The 18,559-nt window shown below is 43.2% G+C and overlaps 4 protein-coding genes and 2 non-coding genes across 6 annotated transcripts in view; 2 read left to right on the forward strand and 4 right to left on the reverse strand.

Moving 5' to 3' along the window:
- The window catches only part of LOC110043707 (transient-receptor-potential-like protein), a 26,937-nt gene extending 24,473 nt beyond the window's left edge, over window positions 1–2,464 (reverse strand). Inside the window, exon 1 of the mRNA XM_089297253.1 lies at window positions 2,134–2,464. The gene's annotated coding sequence lies outside the window, so the exon portion shown is untranslated. The remainder of the gene's footprint in view (window positions 1–2,133) is intronic.
- A 3,541-nt stretch (window positions 2,465–6,005) lies between these two features.
- The window catches only part of LOC110043766 (short transient receptor potential channel 5-like), a 45,341-nt gene continuing 32,787 nt past the window's right edge, over window positions 6,006–18,559 (reverse strand). Inside the window, exons 13-16 of the mRNA XM_089297303.1 lie at window positions 10,203–10,349; window positions 8,158–8,266; window positions 7,886–7,962; window positions 6,006–7,334 (exon numbers count right to left, since the gene is read on the reverse strand). Coding sequence (XP_089153429.1) covers window positions 7,182–7,334; window positions 7,886–7,962; window positions 8,158–8,266; window positions 10,203–10,349 — 486 coding nt within the window. The 3' untranslated portion in view covers window positions 6,006–7,181. The remainder of the gene's footprint in view (window positions 7,335–7,885; window positions 7,963–8,157; window positions 8,267–10,202; window positions 10,350–18,559) is intronic.
- Trnah-gug (transfer RNA histidin (anticodon GUG)) lies at window positions 11,337–11,408 on the reverse strand. Its single transcript has one exon. It is a non-coding gene; the product is annotated as a tRNA-His (tRNA).
- Trnam-cau (transfer RNA methionine (anticodon CAU)) lies at window positions 11,871–11,942 on the reverse strand. Its single transcript has one exon. It is a non-coding gene; the product is annotated as a tRNA-Met (tRNA).
- On the forward strand, window positions 12,715–14,831 carry LOC110056574 (uncharacterized). The gene has a single exon (XM_089297300.1). The coding sequence runs from the start codon at window positions 13,572–13,574 to the stop codon at window positions 14,397–14,399; it is 828 nt and encodes a 275-aa protein (XP_089153426.1). The 5' UTR covers window positions 12,715–13,571; the 3' UTR covers window positions 14,400–14,831.
- On the forward strand, window positions 15,821–17,033 carry LOC149118524 (uncharacterized). Its single transcript, XM_089297294.1, has one exon. The coding sequence runs from the start codon at window positions 15,939–15,941 to the stop codon at window positions 17,031–17,033; it is 1,095 nt and encodes a 364-aa protein (XP_089153420.1). The 5' UTR covers window positions 15,821–15,938.

Here is an 18,559-nt window from a genome sequence, read left to right on the forward strand (position 1 = left end):
CGTGAATGTTCTGAATTCGCTGCAGTTTATCATGCTCAAGCTTAGGGAGGCCGTAAAGTATACTGTTGCAGTAATCCAGGCGTGAAATGACAAAAGCGATCACGATACATTTGAGATTGTCATGTGAGAGATATTTTCTCATCCGGCTTATTGATCGTATTGCCAGGATAGCCTTCTTACAAATGTCATTAACGTGTTGTTTTAGGCTCAGTTCTTTGTCTAATATGACACCCAAATTGCGTACGTACACTTTGTCAGACAGTTCGATTGTAGTATTGCCAAATGAAAAACAATTAAGAACAGGATGTTGTGCAAAACGGGAAGTAAATTGGATGACCTCTGTTTTACCAGGGTTGCATAAGAGCATGTTTAGAGTGTTCCAATTTATAACATCGTCAATGCAGTTTCGAAGAGTGTCTAGGGCAGGAGAATAATCATTGGGATTTATAGCGATATAAAGTTGAGAGTCGTCCTCATAGAACATGGAGTCAAGTCTGTGTGTAGCTACAATATCTTGGAGAGGTGCCACGTACAAACTAAACAGAAGAGGTCCCAGAATTGACCCTTCAGTGGGGAACGCCAAAATCTACAGAGCGAGGACTGGATGTGGTATCGCCTATGATGACTGATTGCGTTCGTCCACTGAGGTAAATGGACAACTACTTGAGTACAGTGTCGGAGAAACCAAAATGGCATCTTAGCCTGGATATGAGGATATCATGATCCAAGGCTAGGTATCGAAGGCAGCGGACAGATCTAGCATGACAAGGACAACATCTTGACAATGATCTAGAGTCATTAGGATGTCATTCAGAACACGTAAAAGTGCAGTTTCTGTAGATCTAGAGTGGTTCTTACGATAAGCAGACTGCAAAGGTGGCATCAGCTTATTTGTTTCCAAGTATGAATATGTTTGAAGAGCTACAACTTTTTCGATGATTTTGGCTAAGAAAGGAATGTTTGCTATAGGTCTATAGTTTTTCAGAATTTCTTGATCAAGATCTGGTTTCTTCAATAGTGGACGTATAAGGGACTGCTTAAGACAAAAGTGGGAAACACACCAGTTAACAATGATTCGTTGACAATAGCAGTTAAAGTAGGCTCGATGTCATCGAGATGGTCTTTCAGTAATCGGGTTGGCATAGGATCCAAGGGATAGGATTTCGTTGATAGGACTTTAATAACATGATGAACCGAAGTGCAGCTTGTTAAACTAAACGAGAACAGTTCTTGACAAACTGCTTCGCCGGCGATAGAGTGAAAAGTACCAGTTTTGAAAGTTTTCTGTAGCTCGTCTCTAAAGCCGATAATTCTTTGAATGAAGAAGTCATTGATGTCTTCAACGAGCTGGGTTGATGAATTATGAGTCGGTAACACTGGAGATCTTGGGGTAAAGAATCCATCAACAATTTTGAAAAATGGCTTCCCATTTCAAATAAAGTTACTCTTAAAGAAATAAAGTTACTCTTTGGTCCGCTAGTTATTCAGCTTGTGTGGTATAAACTAAAACAATTATTCACCTCAGTACCTGTGAAAGTGGTGGATATTTACCTCCACTTCGGTGAATAATTGTTAAATATATTGTGACGCAATTCGTAATGTCGCATACTTCGTTCGGTAAATCACTATCACCGCCATCTGGTGTGGCCATCCTGGCCAAAACAAGCCAAGCGCTTTGGAAAAGGTCGAAAGACTAGAAAAACTAGAAAGGATCGATAGGTCAAAATTACAGACGCAAGCATCAAAAATGTCGGAAATGGACGATACATTTGACAGAACCCTACAGTATACAGAGCGTTTGCTATTCATTACTTGAAACCTGACACAGCTATACGGTTCGTTTCTGCCAGCTTGTGGTTTTTGCACTGGTCAATAACAATTTATGAGGTCACGTAAGAATTGAAATCCCGTATCCCGCTCTGTTCCCCTTGCAAATCCCGCAACCCAACCCCATAAAAACACGAAGTCCCGCTCACGCTCGTAATTGTAATTCCCGCTTCCCGCCCCTGTTTTCAGCTCAAATCCCAAATATCACAGGGAAAAAAGCCAAATCCCGCATCCCGCCAAACCTATTGGGAACCCTCTTTACTTAGGTGTACTCGAACAGATGAATTCGTAAACAAATTCTCTAACCTTTCTGCTCTTGTTGCTCAGACGTTCTTGAGCTCGTGCTGGGATTCTGCTTGGTTCACGATCACGTCTAAAACGATCTCTCGTAAGGCTTGCAGCGACCCGTTCCGAAAACGCTTAACGTCCTTTAGTGTTGGTCTACCTTGAACGGTGTGTTCGTTTGTATGTGATTTCATCGCCCTAGAAATCATGGAATCCGTGCTAACTTTTCTCGACGACAACCTCTGTAAACTCCATGTGCTGCACGCATGCACAGGTGGCGCATGCGCTTTAGAGACCAGATGGCGATCTCTGACTGAACGTGAAAAAAAAAAAAAGGAGCCGAAATTTAAACCCAGGCCTCACTGCCTGGGTAATAACAAAATAGAATACAGCTAAAATTTAAAGATATGATAAAAATTAAATGAAATGTAGGCTGTGTATGTATATGTACGGGATTAATGAGATGTATTGCTATGTAGGTATATGTAAGGGATTAATGAGATGTATTGCTGTGTAGGTATATGTAGCGGATTAATGAGATGTAGGCTGTGTAGGTATATGTGGGGGATTAATGAGATGTGTTCCTGTGTAGGTATATGTAGGGGATTAATGAGATGTAGGCTGTGTAGGTATATGTAGGGGATTAATGAGATATCGGCTGTGTAGGTATATGTAGGGGATTAATGAGATGTAGGCTGTTTAGGTATATGTGGGGGATTAATGAGATGTATGATGTGTAGGTTTGTGTGGGGAATTAATGAAATGTAGGCTGTGACGGGACATTGGGGGACGTTTAGAGGGATGGTTGAGGAAGAATATTGATTATATATGCAGGAGGGATTGTCTTAAGAGAGATTAAGAGAGATGTGTATATTGCGGTGGAGTTAATTAGCCGCCCAACCATCCGGGTGGTGTCGCACTTATAAAGCGAAAGAACAAAAGGCTTGTCTGTGAGCCAATGAGAAAGCACTGACGTCATAGCCAAACTGGACAAACGAGTTTCTGACACCGGCTGGATTTGATTATTCAAAATGGCGGACATTTCTTAATTTAAGGTTATAATATGCTAATCTGCTAAACATTCTTTATATGCACGCTTATGTTCTGTAACGGCTTTGCAATTTATGCTATACATACAGTTATATATTAAAATACGCGTTCACCTTGTGTATCTTGAGTTACAGTTGCCAGATTAAGCCTTGATTGATGACGTTCGTTTAAGGTTCTCTCTGTCATCTAATACTACGCGTTGCAGCAAAAGGGTAGTTCAGATTCGTCGACAACGTCTACCGTCTACGAATGCCTACGAGCGAAAAAAATTTCCGGTGTCTCGCCGCCTAAAGCATTACAATTTTCAATGTTATTCCACCAGATATCATTGTCTTCGCAACATTTAGATTTGAGGTCAATCAAGTAGCGAGATCCTCGAGAATTGGAAGCTATGGAAAGAGAAATACTGTAATAATTACTTGGTTTGGAACGGGAAAGCCCCGAGTATCAACTCGCCGTGTTCATGGACGTTATTGATGACGATGGCCTTTAAGTTTTCAAAGCCTTAAGCCACACTGAAGAAGAAGATGCAAACGAATGCCCGGGTGTAGTAATGGAGAAGATGAAAAGGTATTGCATCGGCGAAGTAACGTATACGAGATTGGTGCAGCAGGAGGGAAAAACTTCTACCGAAGCTCTCGACAACTTAATCGCTGAATTAAAAAGAACCTTGGCAAAGAGCTGCAATTTATGTGATTTTTTACGGTTTTTACACGATGCTCTCATCTGCGTTAGACTGGTCTTGGGATAAAACATGAGCTAGCACAAAGCAGCCACGTAGGATGACAGACCTCAGTCGTTAAACAAGTGTATCGACCCTCCAGCATCCGAGATGCAAATATACGGATCTTAACAATGACGACGGCGACGCCGAGGACAACGTCTTGTAAAATTGAATTTTTTCAGGATGCCTATGGCTCTAAAATCTCGCTCAGGCTAAATATGTAATGACGGCGTTCAAGTCTAAATGGAAATACGAAAAATTATCAGTTCGACTCATCGTTCGTGTTCATGATCATTTTGCGTTGTTGTTTTGCAGAGGACGGCTATGAAATGTACAAAGATTTACTGAACACACTTGTAGAGCCTTTGTTTTGCTCATTAAACTTTTTGTTTGGTGGTGCTTATTGACGTCGCTGGCTGCTCCAGACTCCGTGCACACTATACCGGAGGAATTTAAGAACGCATACAGCTTTACTTCTACGGTTAGGCCTACAGTCCAGAGTAATCCGTCACGATAACAGAGCTTTTCGAAAACACTTCAAACCGGAGGAATTTGAAAAAGCCCGCTTTAACTTTTCGTGTGGACGGAAAACATTTTAAAATGGAGCTTTTCGAACACGATAGGATCAGGAGAACCACGTGATTTTCCTGGCCGAGATTTTCTCAAACAAAAATATAAAACGACTGGTGATTGTATGCAATTTATTATCGAATACCAGCACTTGATCTCCAACGATTACAGAAGAAATAAGTTATAACCGTCCCTAGAGCACATCCTCCGTTACCCATTTTGTGTTATCTCAATTGTTCTAGATCTAACGAATATTGTATGTTACATGTAGCGACCGTCGCGGAAGTAGTGTTTATCAAGTGAATAGCCCGCTTGGTTCCACATTAACTGATAACAATAAAATAGAATACAAATTTTATTGTCAACTCCCCATGGGGGCTTTTCAGAGACAATGATAAAGATAATGAAAAAAAAATATTCAAAGATTATCGATAAACAATTATTAAAAAACTATTTACTTATAAAATTTATGACACTAAAAATTGATTTAAGAGGAAGGCTTTTATTTTACGTTTAAAAATGATAAGAGATTCACTTAATTTAAAATGGGGTTTTAAGGCATTTCACAAAGTTACAGTTCTGTAATAAAAAGATCTCTGTCCCGACTTGGTTTAAAAAAGCGGTATATTAAGCTGGGTAGGTGATCTGGTCACCCGACCGCTAATGTTCCCTCTGGAGATAAAATTTGAACTGATCATGAGGTAGTTTGTCCGGACCTTCTTCTATTTTAACACTCTTCAAAGCCAAGCGTTTTACCTCATTTAAAGCGCAATAACATTTGTGCAATCACAGTTGCGGTCATTTGAGAAATTTTACCACAAAGTTTGTTGAAGCAAAGGCTATTTATTCTGGAAGCCACTCACAACTAATTTACTAAAAATATTCATCCTTATATGCAGTTTTATTTAGGTCCATTACCGAGACATACCAATTGTCTCAAGTTATCAAAACACCGATTCGGGTATCCAATTCAAGTGCATTACTTAAATCGATGTTATATTAACTAACCGGCCCCAACAAAATTGCCTGCTCTGGGGTTCTCCACACTAGTTTCAGAGACCATTATCCATTTATGCAGTACGCAAAATATCAGTAACAGCCGGCAAATCTCAGAAATACATTTCATACAAGGATTATCGAAATTTGATGCTCTCAAATTCCGTAATGATTTAGGCAAGCTCCCTTGCGAAACTCTGAAACATTACGATGATCCTGAAAATTTGTAGAATACCTGGAAAAATACGTTTCTTTCTGTGGCTGACCAGCACGCTCCGCCAAAAACAAAGCGAGTTCGTCAGAAGGCTTCTCGTTGGCTTACTCGTGACATCACGGCATGCACTTATTGTCAAGAAAGTTAATTTAACTGCTGGAGAAATTTAAAAGTTAGAAAATAATAGGAATGGGATTTTTGACTTCGTAGGAATTTCGGGTTTTCCAGCACGTGGCAAGTCAGAACAAACAGCTAGCACTGTAGTCCAGAACGTTGAATTTTATATTTTGAAGCAGCCCTGTAGTCTTCCTCTGTTTTTTTCTTCTTTTTGTTTGTTTGTTTGTTTGTTTTTGTTTACTTCTTTTTTCTTCTTTTTTTGTTACTCAAGACTTGCCAGTCCAGTTCAGGTTTTGCTGGTCCAGGGTATATTTAACCACGGAGTATTGTATCTCAGCTTTGTTGCTTAACTCCTTCATTAAAATGTCAATAAATCTCTTGAGTCCCTTTAAGTGCAACGTGCATGGCACGTGCATTCCTTCCCCGGAAAATTTATGAATACATGTAGAAATACAGTAAACACCTCTTTCCACTCTTATTTCTGGTCATTTGTTCCAAACTCCCGATAACTCGAACCTTTTTCAATTTCCCTTGAAGGTTCGAGTTATCGAGAATAGAATATACTTAAACTTTTTGACATTAATGTTTAGACCCCGTTCATTCTACGCCGGAGGAATTTGAAAACGAAGGTTTCCGTCTGAAAACACATCAGATGTTTTCCATTCACGCTAGGCCGGAGGAATTCGAAAACGTAATTCAATCACTGGTCATTCTGGATTTGTGTTTGAGAAAAACTTGGTCAGGGAAATTACACGATTATCGTGCTATGTCGTTGTCAAAAAGCTCCATTTTCAAATTGTTTTCCGTCCACACGAAAACGATAAGCCAGCGTTTTCAAATTCCTCCGATTTGAAGAGCGTTTTCGAAAAGCTCAGTTTTCGTGACGGATTAGTGTGGACGGTAGGCCTAACCGTAGAAAGAAAGCTGCATTTTCGAATTTCTCAGTCGTAGTGTGTACGAGGCCCTAATGAAAGTAAATCCAGCACTTAAATTACAGATGCAGTACCGAAAAGCTAAAAGAGCAGTCTAATTACACAAAGACAAAACAAAAATGAAAATTTAACAAATCGGATTAAAATGGTTTGTTTAATTTCATCTTGCATGTAGCATAAAATTCTTCTTTTAACGCTGAGCTTCTGATCGTTTAGTTTCTTTAAATAAAGCTTTGGGTAGCATCAGCCTTTCAGATGGGATATAGTATGACTGCATTCATCCGCCATCGATCCGTGCGTCAGCTACCACAAATGTATCAGCATATCATCATCAGGGTAAATTAACTAGCACTATGTGCGGCTGGTTGTACGTTCATGCCTGTCAGCCCTAGAAGTAATGTTAATTTGGTCACACATGAACAGGTGTATATGTTTTCATCTATGGGTAAGCGGCTGCCAGACTGCTCTAGACAGTGGTCGACATCTCCATGTGATCGTCAGTCAAGGAGGGCTTTGCTAATTCCGCTCCCATGGAATCACTTTCGTTTCCTGGTGAATGAACAGCAACAACAGTGCTATCGATGACGAGATCTTTTAAGGCACCCAGGTTAACTTCGCCCTGTAGTTAACAAGAAGACATGTCTTAAGTAGGGATTGTGACAGCTGCAGTATCAAGACCCACAATCTTGGACAAAAAAAATGGAACATCTAGACCACCCCTCCCTCCATTTCAATGATGCCAAAATGGCGCGTTTTTGCTCCTTCGCACCTTCATCATTGCTTTGAGGGGGTATGGGGAATAATTGTTCCATTTTATTCTGTCCAAGATTGCAGATATCGTGTTTGTTCATGAGCTTTTTATCAATCATACATATACCACATGGAGATGAAACAAGCATTAAGTTTATTTGACTTATTTGAAATGTAGGTGCTACGGGGTGGAGATGATAATCGGTTGGCACAACCATTTTCCAAATACTGGAGTAATTGTAATTCCCTAGGACTGAAAAATGGAAATAATGTCAGGAATGTTTGAGAAAAATGTATGAGAGTGAGAAGAAATCCGTGATGTAATGAAGTGTTCTAGCTGTTAAAGCATTATTTTTGTCTTACAGCTACATCATTTATTTGTTTTTACTGAGTGTTTAAAAGAAAAACAATATTACTTACTTGATTCTCCAAGGCACTTTCAACGCAGCTAGGTGAGATTTGTAACTTTTCCATCATCAAGTCAATCTTTTCTTCAACTAGAACATGACATAAACATGGGCATCATCAATAATTTTGGGTCAGTAGGTATATTATCCAAAATAAGAAAACTTTTTTAATATCCCAGGAAGTTCTTTTCTCAATATTTTTGCACTACTTTCGATGACAAGCAAAGTTCCTTAGCTTGATGACTGACCATTGAGCCTGTACTAAACAAAACGAAAAAGGCATACCTGACAAAGGAAATGATCCACCATATTTCTTTTTGTAGCGTCCAGTGATTAACGGAAACAAACGATCGTGGTAATAAGTCCTGTACTCTTTCCGTCGATTATCTGCGTCCTAAAATCATATAACTCTTAGCAGTTTAGGGAGTTATGGCTGGGAAGCTATATCTCGTGATGTATTTGTATAACCGTGCTGAAATTTTGCCTTATTATTAAATTAGACGTTTTCTCTTCCCTTAAAGGAGAAAAATAGTCCAAACAGTTTACTTTTTTGTCTCGACCTATAGCAAGTAAACATTTAGGTTTTCCACTCACCGAAGTTTCCGCCTCTATAAAGCCTGCTATCCCGAAGGAATTCCTCTCGAAAGAAGCTCAAAATTCGACTTTGGGGGAAGCCATTTTGAAAATGTACTTGGCAGCCAGGTCGTGTTTACGTGACGTCATCCCGTCCAATTCGAGCTAAGTCGAAATTGGCGGGAAGCAGAAAAACCTTCAACTGGTTTGGCATCCTTCACAAGGTTAGCAAAATGCATTTTTTTTTTTTCTATTGATTATCCTCTTTACTATCTTCAATGCTATCATTTTCTGGGTTTGGAGCAAGTTTGGCTCGAAATAACACGTTTCAAGAGCATTCATAACCCAAAGTGGTGGTTAAAGGTCTTGTCGGGAGCCATCGGGACATAATCACTTGGACGAAGAAACGCCACGAAAACGCAGGCTGGCTGCTCAAAACTGTTCAAAATGGCGGCAACGATGTCGGTTTTTGGGCTTCATTGGAGACGAAGTTTTTAAGGAAAACCTGCACTTTAGAGGCTGAAACTTCGGTGAGTGGCTAGACTTAGTGCGAGGTTTTTTGTTAGCGTTGACAAAAATAATACGTTTTTTGGAGTGACCTTCTCCTTTAACTTATTCTTTTAATTATCTGTCACGTGACTTGTCACGTGCTCATTTTGTTAAAATTTGGTAAATCGGCGAATTGGTTGAGAACTCACCTTTGTACGATTGAAATGATCTTCAGAAAATACAAATGATTAAATGTCGAATTTTCTCGAAAAAAGAAAACCTTTGACCCAATAACATTTTTCTCCGAAAGCTGAAAATAATTGCCCTGCATCGGCCTACATCTAAAACCCGTTTTCGCTGGATGACCAATTCGTGAAATATTGGTTATTTTCCACTTAACGTCACGTGACTTGCCACGCGACCCGTCTGAAGAACCAAATTTACCAAATTTACCTCAAAATGACAACCTCCCTGTAATTGTGCAAAATTGTGTACTAACTTTGGTGCCGTTGTCGCTTATGTCTTTAGAAATTAATCTAACCGATAATTATTTTTACCAAAAAAATTTTTGACCCAGGCCTTAATTAAACAGCTTGAGAAATTTGAAAAGTAGTAAATTACAGGAATGGATTTTTTGACTTCGTAGGAACTTCGGTTTTTTTTTTTTTTTTTCGCTTTGAAATGAAAAACTGCAAAGACATAATATATTCAACGTTCAAACTACAGTCACAAACTTAGGAAAGCATACTATTATGATAATAATATACATGAAAAAGTTACTCGATTCTGATTGGCTGAGAGCAGTGCAGTTCAAGTGTAACACCACTGCAAAAAGTGTAACACCAGTGCAAATTACACATCGTATTTCTAGATTGTGATTGGGTGAAATAAAAGAGGAAATTTTCTAAGCCAATGATATCACGTAAAATGATGACGAAAATTTAGTGCGGAAACTTCGAAAAAAGTTTTCTCGAATGAGAAAAAAATGTCTTCAAGAAAGATCTTCCGGCATTTCCTCCACGCGAATTTTTTCATGTTTATATTATTAATATGTAATCATATGGTTTTTCTCGTTCAATTTGGAATTAATTAGCACTTGTGAGTTTTTAAAAAAGCTGAAATTGCACTCGCCGAAGCGGCTCGCTTTTTGAAGAACTCGCTCGTGCAAATTGATTCCACATTGAACTCGAAACCGAGTGATTACCTATACTTCTTGAATGAAATACAAACAAACAAATGTTAAATCAAGAAATGAAGTTTTTTAGTACCTCTTGTCGAGAGTTACCGTTGGCTTTGAAGTACACCGATACGATTGGAACAGTCAGCAAGTTAAACGGCACAGCAATGCAATGTAGATTCCTGTATTGATTTTCAACAACAGCCCTTGCAAATTTCCATTCAACGTCTGCATTGGTCTAGGAAAAACGAAGAGAATAACATAACTAATATTGCTTAGTAATTGCTTTTTCGATTTGATGTTGTTGCATCCTGAGAAAAATCATGTTTGATTGTTAGTAGTATAGGACGCTTGTGTGGGCGGTAGCCAATCAGAAGGCCGTGCATATCATTAAAAAAGGCTCTCGACCAATCAGAGGGCCGGATTTGCTCATTAATATATTCATGAGTTAGGGGGTTATCAAAATATGCGTCTGCAGTGACGTCACAGGTCAGCAGTCTTTTGCATCCCAGGTCACGCGCGTGCCCAAATAAGGGCAACATGTCCAAATAAGGAGAAATATGAAATCGAGGTTGTGACGCGCATGTCCAAATAAGGCGATAGCCAATCCATGAGATCGAGGTTGTGACGTGCATGAAATCGAGGTTCGGATGGGAATAAAAGGGTTTGCGTGAGTGTCGAGTGAGTATTGTTGTTTTGAGCTAGGCGACTAGAAGATGTCTTCAGAGGAGAGCGAGACGAAGGTGAATAGTGTTTCTGAAGAGGAGAAGATAGAAGAACTTGCTGCGAGGGTGATGGATGCTGTTCATGACGGTATTCTTGGAAAGATAATGAAATGCGCCGTTTCTCACGCTATGGATGTCCTCCTGAAGAAAGAGGTGACGAAGCTGACGGATGAGGTGATGAGGTTCAGAAAAATGCTGTCTGAGAAGATGCTTGCTGACCAGTCCATCTCGTTTAAAGACCCTGTGTGTTTGGAGAAGTTGCCGGAGGGATTTGAGGACGGATGGGAAGCGTGGAAGAGCAGTTGGGACAACAGAGACGAGTTGGCGTACCGAGCATTTGTCAAACAAATTGTAAAAACACCAGAATCAGAGGAGTGAAAAAACATTTTTATTCATGCCTGTAACAAAAACTAATAAAGATCCTTTAACGAGAGAATGTACATGGTTTGTTGCGTGATTTTTTCATCGTCTCTATAGGGAATAAAAAAGAAAAAATTTAATGCCCCGACCAGGAATCGAACCTGGGTCTTTGAGGCCACAACTCAACGTCTTAACCATTAGACCATCGAAGCGCTTACCTCTTTAGGACTTGGTTTTGGGGTTGTCATCGGGAGGCAGTCCGAAATTCACGGCTTTGCAATGAGGGCAGAGTCTTTCCGAGGGTTTCAACCGCTCAGTGTGGAGGGCTTTACAGGTTCCGTGAAAGAATTGGTCGCAACAGGGTGTCAGGAAGTAGTCTCTGATACTGTGTTTGAAAGTGTATCCTTCCTTGCACCATAGACATTGAGGGTTAGGAAATCGAGACATGGAGTCTGAAAATAGAACAAAAACAACTTTTTATTGGTCATTCCACTTATTACAGGGTGGGACGTGTGCACGGTCCTATTGACCGGCGCCCTCTTTTTCTTCGGGATATCAATCAATAAACGATTATTATAGTACTTTCAACCATTGTGATCAAGTAACGATGCGAGCCATGATCGACGCGGAGGACAAATTACCCAACGTGTAAAAAAGAAATGTGAATTAAAAATGGGCGGGGCGAGGTTTCGATCCTCGGACCTCTGGGTTATGAGCCCAACGCGCTTCCACTGCGCCACCCTGCCTTTCTTAGAAACTGAAAAAATAATGTGAAATAAAAATCGGAGTGTGTTTTTTACAAAAACTGTGTCTGTCTTTTTCTTAGTTTGGGGCCTGTCCATTAATCAGTATGGCTTCGGCGACTCCTCGTGGGTATTCGTCGATCCATTGAAAGAACTTGCAGGTACGCTTGGGACACTTGAGATAGAGCCTGTCTGGGTTGGACTGGGAGTGGGAGGTGGCTAAGACCAGGGACTTGCTGCATAGACATCGGAAACGAGCCGGGTCGATGTTCCTGTAGCAGGGGTGGGTCTGTTCTTCGACGCGTCTCAGGTAAGTGCCCACCTCTTTGACGCCACAGGTCACATAACACTTGGTGTAGAATCTGGAAGAGGGGCATCGGTAATATTCCCAGGTACCACCGTCTGGGGTTCGCACGCTTCCGTATGTCAGGGGTACCATGCAACGTGGGCAGATGGAATCTTGTGGTTTCAGTTGGTTCAGGAACTGATCGGGGTCGAATTCCTCCAACACTTGGACTTCGGTGAATTCTCCTCGGTCGTCCACTTCAGGGGGTACTTCTACGAGGTCGTCTTTCTTGAATTTGTCGAGTCCCATGGCTTCCAGGACTTGCATGGTTCGAGGAGGTGAGTCTCTGATCACGGTCATGCATCCGCCTTGAATGGCAGGTAGCTTTGAGTCTGTGAAGATAGAGAACGAGTTAGTATCCCAACAAGGTGTTTTCACGTCGCATGGTTTCTAGGATGTGGGTGGTTTTTCGCGCGTTCTTGGGGGTCGGTCTTTGCCTTCGCTTGTCATGGTTACTTTTCATTTGGCTTTTGACTTCTTGGCGTTGGATCGAAAAGGCGCTCCAGGGTCGCGAGAAGCCTTTGAGAGGGACGGTGGTCCAACTGACCGAGTCCGGTGTGATTTCTTTGAAGAGGACGCGTTCGTTGAAACGGAGTCTGGCACGAGGTTTTTTGAATAACCATCTATCTAAAGTGGATTGTAGTTGTTTACCTCCTACTTCTCTTTCCACTCTCTTGGGTAAGAGCAGTTCCAGTTTCTTTTTGGACAATTTTTTCTTTTTCCTGACGGGTTCGACGTGTGAATCCATGACGACTTCTACTGAAAAGTGACTCGTGATGGAATGTGTTGTTAGACTTTATGGACGTTTTTGACCAATCAGTGACGTGTGGTGTGATGGGATCATGTGACGGTCTTCGTTCCGATTGGCGGGATCTGAAGTGGGCACGTGATCCGGGAAAGTACGGAGTGAAAGTGGATCCACGGCGCGGGTATAAAAGGATCCAGTTTGGACGCAGCGAGTCATTCTCGACTTGCTGTTGACGCGGTGATGACCTGTAGGATTTTGGATGAGAGAGACGTGCAAGAGATCCTTGAAGATCTTAGACAACAGTTGAATCGAGCTTCTGACGTAGTGGATACAATCGAAAAAGAAGGCGAAAGACCGTTACACGCTAGGATAATTGAACTGGAATTACGTCTTGTCTCTCCTTTGTACTATAGGCTCCAGAGGCACTTGATTGACTGGGGCGTTCGTAGTTGCTATCCTCATTTGTCGGGCTTGGAGATCACGAAGCGAGCGGATCGAGAAGGAAAGAAGTTTAACGAGTTTGTCTGAGGGTGTCAAGATGACTTACTATAGCAACTCGAACCAGATTCGGGACCTCGTGGAACAGATCGTGGATCTGAAGGTACACACTTTAAGAGATCTCGACGCCATTCCAGATGCCAAGGTGGACCTGTACATTTTTGACAATCTCTTCGAACCGTTAGGTCAAATACCTGATAGTCTGTGGTCTTTTGAGCTCTTGATGAGACGTCGTCCTGACTGGGGTGGTACGATTTTGGAGATGATGAAGAAGAACGAACACGTGTTTTTGTTCTGTGGTGAGTGGTGTCGCGTGATGTACAGAAGTGGTAGCGGTCAATTCAAATTCATTCATTGTAGTGATCCCACCCTGGACGCTGAGCGTGTCTGTTTGATAGCCACGAATCACCTCACGTACAGGATGAGTGAGGCCATCCGTGATCTGTTTGAACCCTTGCGTTTCTCTCGCGACCTATCACGACGGGTGTTGGAGTCAGACGAGAGTCCCATGGTGAAGTCGTTACTGACTTTCAGCAAGGGAGATTACAGGGAAACGTGTCTGAAGTTGGAAGAGTTGATCTACGATCTCATGCATCAGCGTAATCTGTGGAAGGATCGGTTTTTCTTTAGTGCCATTGAAGCGGATGAGGATGACCTGTGTGGTGAGTGTAAGGAGAGTATGCGACAAGCATTCTATGTGAAGGGGAACGAGGCTGAAGCCCTGAAGTGGAGACCCGGTAAAGGGGAATGTTGTTGGAGAAATTGTAAATATTATGCCATGAATACCTACGAGGAAGACTGTGATGATGAGTATGGACGAGATCTTAAGAACATGGAACATGTTGATTACTTTACAGATTCAGACTAAGTCTTTTCTTCGCCTTCTTTTTCGTGTTATCCAATCAGAGTCGATTTTTCGTAAGAACCAATCAGGCACGACGTTTTTGTACCTATAAGAAAGTGTGAATAAAGAATTGGGTTCAAATCATTATGTCTCATGCTTTGAGTTGGTTGATCTCGAGAATGTGTACGACCATAGCCGATCGATGGTGTTGGACGACCTTGTGTTCCAAGTGCACTAGTGTCTACGAGCGATACGGTCAGGGTGAACCCATCCCCGACCATTTCAGCGATTCGCCCTTGGAGGTGTTTGACTATACCGACGTCGAACCCAACGTGATGCGTTTTGTGGTTTATATCTTGTGGTTGAAACGGCAACCCGATTCATTTAAGAAGTATCTCGAGGTACGGGAGCAACGTTTCGAGTTGTGGAGACAGTGCGTGTACAAACTTTATCGACTATGAAGAAGAAAGGTCAAAAGAAGAAGAAGCAAAAGCCGCTTTCGACCGGAAGGTTACTGGGACGGTATCGGGATCCTTCCAGACCCGGTAGTCTGGGCGGTCTGACGCGATTCGCCCAGGCCAATAAGATCTCGGTACGACGTGCTCGCGAGGTCCTGCAACAGGATTTGGGGTACACGTTGCACAAACCCAGACGTCGTCGTTTTCCCACAGCACCTGTGGTGGTGTTCGGCATCGACGAGCAGTGGACGGCCGACCTGATCGAGGTGATCAATATTTCGAGGTACAATCGAGGGTATCGTTACCTCTTGACGGTGGTGGACGTGTTTTCCAAGCACGCCTGGGTCCAGCCCTTGAAGAGCAAGACGGGTAAAGCGGTGACGGAGGCCATGGCTAAGATCCTGAAAGGAGGTAGAAAACCCATCAATCTCCAGACGGACGACGGGAAGGAATTCTACAACAAGACGTTTCAGGATTTGATGAAGCAGAAAGGCATTCATCATTTTTCGACGCGCGGGGATACGAAATCCAGTGTAGTGGAACGGTTCAATCGGACCCTGAAAGAACGTTTGTACCGGTACTTCACCGTGAAGAATACGATGACGTATGTGCCCGTGTTACAAGATCTGGTCCGAGGGTACAATCGATCGTATCATCGCAGTATCAAGATGGCTCCCGACCAAGTGACTTTAGCCAATAGCGAGGACGTGTGGGAGACTCTTTACGGAAAAAAGAAAAAAGGGAAATTGAAGAAACCGCAACTCAAAGTCGGGGATCGTGTGAGACTGAACAAGAAGTTCCGTCAATTCAAGAAAGGGTATTTACCCGGTTGGACCGAAGAGGTGTTTGTGATACGTCGAGTGCGTCCTGGGAAGGTCACCACGTACAAGGTGGAAGAATGGGACGGCACAGCGGTCGAAGGCACGTTTTACGCGCAAGATTTGCAAAAGGTGGACGTGAAAGACGACGATCTGTTTCGCATCGACAAGATCGTCAAACGAAAAGGGGATAAAGTCTTGGTGCGATGGAAAGGTTGGCCAGTCAAGTACGACAGTTGGGTGGATAAAAAGGGACTGTACGTGACCCAAAAGCCCAAGACGAAAAAATGAAAGACTTTTACGTGCAGTTGATGAGCAATGCCAGCACGAGCGAGTTCACGGACAACAAGGCCAACAGTTTCAAGAATCGTCTGCCGTATCCGCTCCTGTTTGAATCCGACAAGGAATGGAAAGTGGGATTGGCGAGCGTGTCTTACCCGATTCCTCCGTCACGACCGCATCAAGTACCCGTCACTCAAGCGCACGACTTTGAAGACGACGACTACGTGTTCGGTATGGATTGGACCATTGAAACGTTCAGGTTGCTAGACGACGGGATTACGTGGCGTCCTTATCGATACCCCGTCACATTTTACGTCAGCGGAAAGGAACTGAACCGTGACCGACACAAAGTGACGAGTGGCAGATCTCTCATGCAATACCTCATCCATCGTTTTCACGAACGGCTGTATCATTACATGGATCATGCGGGTGAAAGTCTGCGAGCACCGAACGGGAAAAAATACTACCCCGTGTTCCGATGGGAGGGGAACGATTTGATTATCGACAACACCGACACGTTCCTCGACGAGTCCGGAGACAGACATCGTCCCAGAGTGTATTTTGGTACTAAACTGGTCAAGAAGTTGAGTTTGATTCGCGAGGAATCGTATTACTCCGTTCACTTGAACGTGAATATGATCAAGGTCTTTCCCAACGACAAAGTCCCGTCTGATTTCAAGAAAGACTGGACCAACCATGACAGCAATCGATCTCGTGAATTTTGGAATTTGGACAGCCACGGGACGTTACAGCTCAGTCCCTATTGCAACTGGCGCTTCAGTTACTTGGACGAGGAATACGCCAAGACCTACAATCGTGGAGTCGTCGTTCATCCGAACCTCCCTCCGCCTCGCAGTCCCATGTACCTGTATTCGAATGTGGGTCGTAGCACCATCACGGGGAATCGATTCACGGATCTCTTGAGAGAAGTCCCCCACGACTCGCTCAAGACGACGTACGAACCGACTCAGATTCAATATAAACCCGTGCGCAGCAACGTCTTGGATATAGTGGAGGTGCAATTGGCCGAGAACGACGGAAGACTGGTGGACTTTACCTCGGGCGTGACGACGGTGACATTACACTTTAAGTATGAATGAGTCTGTCGACGACTTTTACGTGCAGCTGATGAGCAATGCCAGCACGAGCGAGTTCCCGGACAACAAGGCCCACAGTTTCAAGAACCGTCTGCCGAACCCGTTGCAGTTGAGAGAGTCGGGATGGAAAGTGGGTATCAGCGACCTCTCGTTTCCGTCCGCGACGCGTAAGATGGACTTGAAATATTCTCTTCTGTTTGAAATCTGGTGGATCAACATGGTGAACGCCTCCATAAACCTATACAGCCGGGTCTCTTCAGCGACGCGAGAGGGCGATTTAGAGTTTACGCCGAGGACCGGTACCGAGTTAATGAACATGATACGAGATCGATACATGCGTAGGATGAGAGATCGAACGGATGCTGACGTGACGATGTACAAGAAAGACAGTCCCAACGAATTGCTGTACACGGTCATGCATCGGGCCGAGCATGGAGAATGCGTCCTGGACAATTCGAGAACGTGCCTCAGCCTCCTGATCAACGGTAAACGCGTCTACCCGCAAATGAACATCGGCATCGAATTGGCCAAGAAGATGAAATGGGTCAAGATGGGAACCTTGCCAAACGGTCGACCGGGTTACGTCTTGGGACCTCACTTGAGGAAAGAATTTCCCAAGGAAGTCGTACCCACGGCCACGGACTTGATCATAGCTCAGAATGACGGGGACGAGACGTTTTACAAGATCGACCCCGACACCTTACATTTGAGTTGTTTCATCAATTGGGTGTTCACGGATTTGGATCGCAGTTACGAAGAGGCGTTCGGTCACGAGCGTCGTTCCTTGTTCGTGTATTCGAATGTGGGACAGAGTATGGTGACGGGAAATCAAGTCACGGACCTGTTAAAACAGGTTCGTTACGATCCTGACGTGATCGACCTTCAACCGAGACACATCCTATATCTACCGGTGCGCACGACCTTTTTGGACATTGTCGAGACGCAGGTATCTGAGAACGACGGACGACTGGTGGACTTTGCGTCGGGCGTGACCACGATCACGTTGCATTTCAAGAAAGGATGAGTAATTTTTACGTCAGCTTACCCAGTCACAGTGGTAAGAGCGAGTTCCCGGACAACAAGGCGAACCATTTCAAGATCAGGTTACCACGTCCCCTACGCCTGAATGGAGAAGGAGGGTGGAAAGTGGGAATGAGTAGCATCGCCATGCCGGATGCGCACGTGACGTTGCCTTCTTTCACCGCTTCTGAGGATAAAACCGTCTTGTCCTCCTTCGCATGGAGACGCGTAGAATCGAGTAGTTATTACAGGTTTGGAGAAGCTTACTTCGACACGGATGACCTCAAAGAGGTATTTTACAACGTGGACGGTGTCGGATTCATGAAATCCATGATCTCCTTTTTCACGCGACAACGCGTCTTCAAGTACTACGGACCCAAATTGGGATCCAAATATGTCACGAATGATGGGAAGAGAACCTACGTCAAGTTCAAGTGGGAAGGTGATGAACTGGTCACGGACAATGAAAACACCTATCGTCCGGTCATACATTTCCCCACGTTCCACGT

Source organism: Orbicella faveolata, unplaced genomic scaffold, assembly GCF_042242905.1.
Source record: "Orbicella faveolata isolate gen_17 unplaced genomic scaffold, um_ofav_v1 contig_1, whole genome shotgun sequence".
Classification (NCBI taxonomy): Eukaryota; Metazoa; Cnidaria; class Anthozoa; order Scleractinia; family Merulinidae; genus Orbicella; species Orbicella faveolata.